General features: G+C 36.0%; 1 protein-coding gene across 1 annotated transcript; it reads left to right on the forward strand.

The window, feature by feature from the left end:
• Positions 1 to 3,421: 3,421 nt before the first annotated feature.
• Positions 3,422 to 9,717, forward strand: LOC145912725 (receptor-type tyrosine-protein phosphatase gamma-like). Its single transcript, XM_083000293.1, has 18 exons — positions 3,422 to 3,564; positions 3,627 to 3,773; positions 3,841 to 4,192; positions 4,609 to 4,697; positions 4,772 to 4,869; positions 4,927 to 5,020; positions 5,665 to 5,795; positions 6,533 to 6,631; positions 6,698 to 6,838; positions 6,904 to 7,046; positions 7,186 to 7,321; positions 7,470 to 7,673; positions 7,738 to 7,908; positions 7,961 to 8,086; positions 8,151 to 8,303; positions 8,515 to 8,654; positions 8,718 to 8,892; positions 9,122 to 9,717. Exons 1-18 carry the CDS (start codon positions 3,489 to 3,491, stop codon positions 9,338 to 9,340), a joined length of 2,694 nt encoding a protein of 897 aa, XP_082856419.1. The 5' UTR covers positions 3,422 to 3,488; the 3' UTR covers positions 9,341 to 9,717.
• The last annotated feature ends 27 nt before the right edge of the window (positions 9,718 to 9,744 follow it).

The following is a 9,744-nucleotide window of genomic DNA, read 5'->3' on the forward strand; positions in this document are numbered from 1 at the left end:
TTAATAAAATAAATTTGACATTAAATTCAGCACGCTACACGTGGTACCTAACAACTCAGTTTTACCAAGCATGGCAGAAGGAAAAAAGTTCTCTTGCATTATGATGTCACATACAAGGCCAAATTGATATTGTGTTGAAATTCAATTACCGGTATATGTTTACTGTGTGACGCAGGGGTTGTGCATGAGTGATTTTCGATGTTACATAATCATTATTTTACGCTCGAACCAAATTTTTTTTGTAAAGCCCGTGCCAGGTCCGAAAAAAAGATTTTTTCAACCATATTCTCCAACCAGACCCGAGAAGCCAGCAGGTAAGGTCCAAAACTCTTAACAGCTCAGTACAAAACTGCATCATCTTGTGTGAAATAAGTAGGGTCTTCAGAGATGACCAAAGTAAGGCCCACGCGCACATCATCATTTTAAACGGTCTGCGACATAAATGCAACAAAACGGTTGGCCTTCATTTTAGTTACGATTCCCAATTTGATTTCAGCAAAATTATTTGCGCCGATCACACCAAACCAAATTACATTTCAGTGATTCCAAACTTTGGAGAACCGGTGACGGTAACCAAATATGAAACATAGTCAAACTTAAGGCTATTTATCGGGCGAATGTCATCCGCACTCATCTGCACCATGTTGCCCATCCGCACAACAAATTTTCACATCCGCACCAGTGCGAATGGTCCCACAGGTTGAAAAGCACTGCTCTTCCTATAGATGTTAGATTGAATCTGATTTTTCTGCTGGGCGGTTTATAACGGTGTTTCTTAAATGCACAATACCGCTAATACCGCTAATACCGCTAATACCGCTAATACTGCTAATACCGCTAATAACGCTGAAAATACAATACCGCTAATACTGCTAATAATGCTGACAATACCACTAATGGAGCAAATAGCGCTAATGAAGCTAGTGCTAATGGCATTACGATATTAATGATATTGGCTATATCGAGACTGAAGACTATATACCGTATTTTACGGACCATAAAGCGCACCCGATTATAAGGCGCACTGTCAATAAATTGCTTTGATTAGTTTTTTGTTCATACATAAGGCGCACCGGGCTATAGAACGCAACGTATTTTAAGGAGTATGGGTTACCGTATAAAGCTCATTAAACAAAAACTTGTTACGTAATAAATGTAAGCAAGTCACAATAGTATGAATATCACAGTTGCTAGTTGCTTTTACCGTAGTTTATTGTGTAAAACGGTGGTTTATTTATAATAGTATCGGTACTGGTTTTGAGTGTAGGCAATAAAGCACTACTTGATCCATACATTAGGCGCACCGGCTTATAAGGCGCACGATCAATTTATGAGAAAAAAAAGGATTTAAGTTGCGCCTTATGGTCCGTAAAATACGGTACATGGAATTGATGATATTTGCGCTAATGCAGTAATGAAGAGTAAATAAGACTGTAGGTGCTATCGGCGTTAATGAAGATATTGATAGAGAAGACTTTTGTCTCTATTGCAAATAAAAACTATTGATTTCATTGCACGTAAATGTAGTTCCTTAGTTAAGAGTTCTTACAAGATTGAATGGTCACGGAAAAGACGATTGAATTAAAAGTTCATAAAACCTGTGTAGAAGAGGTGCATTATTTTTTAATGACTGTCTAATGAGTATACCCAAGTGGTACAAAATGTAAACAATATTTTTTAAATTATATGCTAAAACTTCTCAGTTCCAAATATATGATCGTATTTTCAAATACAATTTTTGTATTGGTGCATGAGCCTAGTTCAATGAATAAATATTTAGAAATGTAGAAAATTGAAAACTGCAAATGTAGAAGTGAACATATAAAATACAAAGATAATATGGCTTGGTGGTTGGTGCACAAGTACAGTAAAAACGCAACCTTTTCTAAAACAAATAATATGCAATTTTAATGGTTTAAAGTTGTTTGGCAATACCTATTATGTACCCTTGTTAGTATTAGCTCCATTATCGTTATTAGCCGTATTGATAGCATTATTGACGCTATTAGCGGTATTTGCAGTATTGTCCGTATTAGCGGTATTAGCAGTATTAGAGGTATTGGCAATATTAGACAGTATTTGCTTGATTTTTCTATGTTTTGGAGCAAAAACGTCATATTTTGTTTTATAATACGTTTTATATATATATTTTTTTTAAAACTACATGACATTCTATGCAACTTGTGCGAAAATCATTGAAATCTATTAAGGAACGGCAAAGTCATGTGCGTTCAAAGTTTTGTCGACTGGAAAAAAAGTTTTGTCGACTGGCGCCTGTTTGGTGCTGATAATTTGCGCAATTAACGTTCGCCGAAAAAAAATCCTTCACGCAAATTACAAACTTTACAATCTGGCCGATTCCTGTGGTCTTTGGGACATTTTCCCCTGACGCTTGTAATATTGAATATTAGGGTGACATCTTTTTATTCAATAATGGATTGTGCAAGAATCTTTGCTAAAAGTTGGAAATTCGATTTGAAACTATGTTTAGGTACTTAACATTAAGCCACTCTTCAGTTTGCCAAAAGTTTGTTGTTCCATTTTCTTTTACCAATATAAAAATATTGGTAGTAGCAGAACCAGGGTAGTGATGTCAGTAGCACACAAAAATGCAACTTGACATCTCACATTTTCTTGTAAAAGTGAAAGCAAAACATTGAAGTCATGTGCAACCGAAATATGACATTGGGATGGAATTTGACAAATTGTTGTTAATTTGTGTTTGAATCTGGTAGTGTTGCATTTGTTAAAAAGCATTTTATGCAGTCGCTATCGCTATATAGTGTTTTCTGTCTTGTATTTGCTTTTGTCACCAAAACAAATAATGCAATATGTGTTATTTTATCACAATTGGGAGTATACAGTGGTATATCAGTATTGCAGGATATTTATTCTTAAGCCACATGTGATAATAAAAAAACATCAAAAAAAAGATTCTATTGTTTAAAAATCATTTTCGCTCTTAACCTACAGCCATAGGCGTCGATTTAGGGGTGACATATTTCACCCCTCACAAACAAACATGGGTGACAACATGTGTATTGTCACCCCTGGATTTCGTTTAAATTAAAATTCACTGTCAGAAAAACCACATACATGCGTTATGTACTTTCAAAAGACCTGTATTATCACTGTCACAATCATGACAAACATAATAGACCGAGTGAAACAAAAATGTGCCACTTTCAGTAAGGGTGTCCGTAAGATAAGTGTTTAAAATTTAGTGCTAAAACAAAGTGACACGAAACAGAATTTGGGTCATTTGCCTCTGTTTAAGGCGATACGACTGACAAAATGTTTTTTGCGTGTTTCTAAAACCTGGAAAGGTCACCCTTAATATTTTACAAAACGTTAAAAAATCAACGCCTATGCACAACCAATAAAATTTAGCTTAATATCTACTACTCTTACCGTACAGGTCCTCATAACTGGCAGTGTGATTCACATTTTTACCATTTTGATTGTATTTCAGATATATATTAATTACAATGTTATTTTTTACACTGTGTTTTGAACACAGTGTGGTAATGATTGTTCTTTTGGTTGCGCCCAGTGTTTTGTCAGGTATTTATTTGATTTTTAATGCCTATGTTTTGGCATTTACTCAATGTAATTTTTGTTTGAAGTGTACATTTCTGATCCCCAAACAAGCACTGCAGATATTAGTGTATGTTCTCCAGTAAATAATCAATGTCCTCCAAACAAAGAATGTGTTGAAGACAAAACTTTTTTTGCCCGGTTTCGTTGTTGCAAAAAGTCAGTTTGCGCAAAAGGTACACTTTGCTCATCTCAGTTAAAAGCCAAACATATTTTGTTGTATATTAAATGTTCTGTTTATAGTGGAAGGAATATATTGTCCTGAACTGGGCAATATAGAAAATGCAACAAGAATTCCAGCAATAAGAAAAAAAAAACATCCATTTAAACCCAAAGAGAGAGTCATTTACACTTGTGCGAAAGAATTTACGCCAAGTCACCTTATTACTTTTTGTAATGATGATGGAAGCTGGACCATACCATCACCTCAATGCAAAAATCCTTCGTCTGGTGAAAGAGTCCTGCAACCATTAACAACCCCAAAACCACCAAAAACTGAAACACGGACAAATGAAAACATTATTGTAGCATTTGCTGCTGTTGTTGGAGTTCTCCTCTGCCTGCTGCTTGGTGGTGTTGGATGGTGTGCTTGGAGGTAAGGTGTAGTGATACTACGAACAAAAAATGTTTACACTGACAATAAGCAACACAGCAATGTTTTGTGGAATCACACGATTGGCAGGATCTTGTCACTGTGCACAGGTCCTTACTTAGCAATCACAACTATTGTATCAAGATTATTAAGTTTACAGGCTTCACAGCCTAATAATCCAAAAAACCTCTGAAAAATCAAGCTCCTGGTGAGGGTCTTGGATCTTGTTCCAACTGCTTTGGGAAAAAATGGCTGATTCAGCTAGACTGCAATGTCTGGGCCACAAAGCCTGTAAAACTAGCAATAAGCATAGTGTATCATGTTGCAGTAGGTGTTTGGTTGCACTTTGTGTGCTTTGTAGTCTTGTTAAACTTTAGGTGTCATGCTAGCGTTAGCACACATAATTTTTTGCTTTGCAGAAAAAGAAAACATCAAAGGCAGTTTTTAAGTGTTCCAAGTCAAAGTGTTGTTTTGGAGAATAGTTATAAACCATTTTTTTCCCAAACAGGTAACTGACAATTTAAAAGTGTGTATTTCTTGGGACATGTTCTGTACTGCAGTAAATGTTATTATCTGTCTTAGCTGATTTGATGTCTGACGCAATTTCTGCTGAAAACTTTAAAAGTTATACTGCTCTGGGACATCACAACAATGATCAAAAATTTATAGAGGAATTTGAAGTATGTTTGAATTTTTATCAGATTTTGAGTTTATTTTCATATCCTATTTTTTTCCAGGAAATTCAAAACCTGGATCGAAATCGCCCTCCATCACAAGCTTCATGTTTGCCAGAAAACAAAGATAAAAACAGATACATTAACATTGTAGCATGTAAGCAACTGTATCGTTTAAACATGAACCTTGTAAAAATCGTGTATAAGCTGCAGACAGATGGCCACTGTTTCGACCTAAAAGGTCTCATCAGTGCAGCTGGTGTGACTATAAGACGACTTTGCTGTTTTCTCCGTAAGGTTGCACCTAGTTTGGTGCCCAACGGATGACGGTGATTGTATAGTCACCGCAAAGTGGAAGTCTTTGCTTGGCCGTTTGGTCAGCAAAGTCGTCTTATAGTCACACCTGCTGCACTGATGGGACCTTTTAGGTCGAAACAGTGGCCATCTGTCTGCAGCTTATACACAATTCATATTATTGGCTCCACATTGCTTATCATATGATTATTGTGACACGGGGCCTGACGGCACTATTGGTTGAGCTTGCTTGGCTGTAGTGTTTCCACCTTGTTTTCTCCGTAATGTGGCACCTAGTTTGGTGCCCAACGGATGACAGTGATTGTATAGTCACCACAAAGTGGAAGTCTTAGCTTGGCCGTTTGGTCAGCAAAGTCGTCTTATAGTCACACCAGCTGCACTGATGAGACCTTTTAGGTCGAAACAGTGGCCATCTGTCTGCAGCTTATACACAAATTATATTATTGGCTCCACATTGCCTATCTTATAAAAGTCTTTGATTTTCAGATGACCACAGCAGAGTGAAACTTCATCGTAATAAAACAAAGCACCAAGCGAATTCACAAGGGCTGTCAGATTATATTAATGCGAACTATGTATCAAGTTTTGAACGAGAAAGAGCTTACATAGCTTGTCAGGTTTGGTTTGAAACATTTCTATTTAAGCTAGTGAAAAACAATTTCTGTGCTGACTGCTGATAGATCTGTTTAAAATATTATAAATATTTTTGCAACAAGAATCTGGTTTACACTATGGATGTGCCGGAACCATTTCTGAATATGGACATTGTACATTCAAGTTGTTAAACTTATTGGGCTTGTGTCCTTGGGATCTATTCAATATAGAAAAAAATGGGATTGTACCAAACAATTAGTCGCTTCAGTGGAAATACAATTTTTGTTTGTAGTGGAAAAAGTGTTAATTAAGACCATGATCATTAGGTTTGCAGGGTTGGTGGCCCAGGCAAAGCAGCCTAGATGGATAAGCCACCTTTTCCTGACAAGTTTTGAAAAATGAAGCTCCCAGTGAGGTTTGAACTCATGACCCTGGGCCAACCAGGCCCAACGCTCTTTAAACTGAGCTACAGGAGCTAAGTGGTTTCACGGGGTATATTATGGCCAAGGTACACTGGTGCGCAAGGGCACAACTTGCCAGGCAACCTTCACATATATGTAGGGCATCTCTACCACCATATCAGACAATGCAGTAATATTTCCTACTTTCTATCATGCCATTTGCATGAAATATTACTGCATTAAGACCATGATCTATCAAACCCAATCTTTAATCTTTTCTGTGTTGGCGCATCCCTGGTTTCACAACACTGATAATTTAATGAAGCATAGTTCTTTTATGTTAAAGTTTCCTGTTACAGGGCCCATTGCCATCAACTTTCAATGATTTTTGGAGAATGATTTGGGAAAACAATGTGACAGTAATAGTGATGATCACAAACCTGGTTGAGAAAGGAAGAGTACGATCTTTTATTCAAAAGCGCCTTGTAGTTGTAGCAATTTTTACAAGTTGCTTTTTTGTGTAGAGAAAATGTGATCAATATTGGCCCCAAGAAGGAAAGGAGCAGTACAAACATGTGACTGTGGTTTTAAAAGACACACAAACATTTGCCAACTACATTATACGCACTTTTGGTGTCAAAAACAACAAACTAGGAAGAAGAAATGTAATTTCCTTGCCGGTGTAATATTTCCAAAATTAGTAAGTACGTAACAGACCGATGTGAACTAGGCAAATCAGAGAAAGGTGCTCCAGTTTCATTTTACCCAATGGCCTGATCATGGTACACCCGAATATCTCCTTCCTGTTCTTACATTTATTCGACGCTCTTCATGTGCAAATGCTAATGTATCTCCTATTCTTGTCCATTGCAGGTAAAGCCGATTATCTTGTTTTAATTTTAAACATACTAGAATTTGCACAAATTGCAAGTGTTAATGGTTTGTCATTTTGGTAAACTCTGAAATCTGCTCATTAAATACATACAATGTTATTGTTTTTTTCTCAATTCAGCGCTGGTGTTGGACGAACTGGAACCTACATTGTAATACACAGCATGATGCAAATGCTTAACAAAACCAACAAAGTGAATGTTAAAAAATTTTTGTGTCACATTAGATTACAACGCAACCAATTGGTGCAAACAGAGGTAAATTACAAGTTGATAAACTGTCTTAACTGTTATGTAGGTTTATTGGGTATTAATAAATAATACATTAAAACTAATGATTGTTATATTTAAAGTTAATTTTTTTTTTTAAATTGACACTGAATTTATTTGGTGTGTGTATTTTTAGGATCAGTATGTTTTTGTGCATGATGCACTATTGGAATACATTGAAAGTGGAATTACAGAATGTTTAGCAAAAGACCTTCCACAGTACTTTAAGAGTATATTAGCATCAGATACAATGCAAATTGAAAGTAAAACTGGCACGTTTGCCACCACTGGCGATTTTGGTGCTACAGCATTTAAATCCTGTTTGGAAAAACAGTTCATGGTAGTTAATATGTTGTGACATACACTGAAAAACTTTTGACTAGTGCTTTATATTATACTTTTAGAAAGTTGTTGATTTGCATTTGGATAAATTGCACTATGAGTTTGCAAGACGAACAGTTAATGAAACAAAAAATCGGCCTGGTGCCATACTTCCAGTGTTTCGATCACGAGTAATGCTCTGCAACAGAACAAGTACTGAAGGTTCAGAGTACATAAATGCCTCTTTTGTTCAGGTAATAATAATGTTATGAATGGTTTTCTGACTTAACAATGAACTTTGTGCAGGGATATCGAAGCAGCCATGAGTTTATAGTGTCCCAGTTGCCATTAGAAAACACTAGAAAAGATTTTTGGCAGCTAATTTGGGATCATAACGTCCCTACTATTATTACAATACTAGATGATGAATGGGTAACAGTTTGTATACTTTTATTTCTTTTCAATTTGGTTCAAACAACAACCAACTTGTACACAGAATTCCTCCAAAGAGATTTATTGGCCTACTGAAAAGCATTCAATGCATTGCTCATCATTTAATGTTAGTTTTGAATCAGAAACATTATGTTCAGTCTTATCCAATGATTCTTGTTCTATTACTACCCGGGATTTCATCTTGGAGGCAACAAAGGTGAAGTAATTGTATTAAAGTGGTGCTTCTCGGCTTTAGTTGGATTGTGTACCACAAGTCCTCCAATTTAGCACAAGCCAACTACTTTTTGTATTAGTGCCCATAAAAAAAAGAATAACCCTTAATTTTCAAAAGTAAATTAAATTCTTTATTTAAAAATACATTTAAATGTCTTAGAAAATATAAATCAACAGAACAATTTTTGATATAGGATGATTATATACTTGAGGTAAAGCAATTTGAAATCTCAAATTGGGACATTGAGCACCCAACCGAAACTCAATGTGAAGCATTAAAACTGATACATTCACACACAACAGCCAAGGAAGGAACCACTGTCATACAGGACAGGTAAGATAAAAACTTTGTTGTCAAGTGTTTAGAAAACCAACAAAGCAAATCTACTTTTTGTAGATTTGGTGCAACTTCGGCTATTCAGTTGGCTTGTTGGCATCTGATTCATTCTCAGCTTCTCAACGAATGTGTGGTTGATGTCTACCAAGCAGCAATGCTTGCATGCCAGATGAGGCCAAGAGTCTTTACATCTCCTGCCCATGTAAAGTTTCTCTGTGAGGCTGCACTGTTGGAGGTAATAACCTCCAAAAGTTTGTAATTGACCATCAAAGCAATATTACAATAGCAGCCCACCCCAAGTTTTTTTGAAAACAGTAAATTTTTATTGTGGAATTTCCTTTTCACCAAGCATGGTCATTTTGTGTTATTAAGAACCTATTTTCACCCTGTCACTATGGAGCAATTTAGTAAATAAGATAATACTTTTCTCAAAACTATAACCTCTATGTTCATATTGCAAACAGACAAAAGTTCAGGTTGACCCAACAATACAAACAAAAAAACAGAAGAAAAAAAATGTGAAGAATGACGCTAATAAACATCCAAGTGCTGCTGGCAGTTTCGAAAGCAATCTGGATGAACAGGGTTTACTGGATGATGAAGATTCCACATCCCCAATGCAGTCAGACAAAACAGAAATTAGTGTTGTTGATGATATTGGGGAGGATGAATTTCCTGTTTAGATGCATCAACTACAATGTATAATAGTGTCTTTTATTTGTGACAGTATTTTTCACATTTTTGTGGTTTTACATTGAGCTAGTTAGCAGCTTTTCAGCCTGGTGATATGCGTAAAAATATGTGAAAGTTAATGCACTGCACTTTTGCTGATATACTAAGCATTGTGTTACCTTACAACACAATCAACAAAATGGTGCTTTTTGAAGTAACTTCCTTTTAACTTGTTCTTTAATTTTTTCTACTTTTTTATGGTGTTGTCTTGGTAAACACAGGTACTAAGTTCAGGTGGAGTATCTGCCCCTGGTATAATATTTATTTGGTGCTAGATGGAAATTTATGTGCCTGACTATTTTGTTGAACCAATAAACACTACAGTTTACATGCTGACCCATTTAGTCAAATGAGA

The sequence above is a fragment of the Ascidia mentula genome, chromosome 8 (genome assembly GCF_947561715.1).
Source record: "Ascidia mentula chromosome 8, kaAscMent1.1, whole genome shotgun sequence".
NCBI classification, from domain to species: domain Eukaryota; kingdom Metazoa; phylum Chordata; class Ascidiacea; order Phlebobranchia; family Ascidiidae; genus Ascidia; species Ascidia mentula.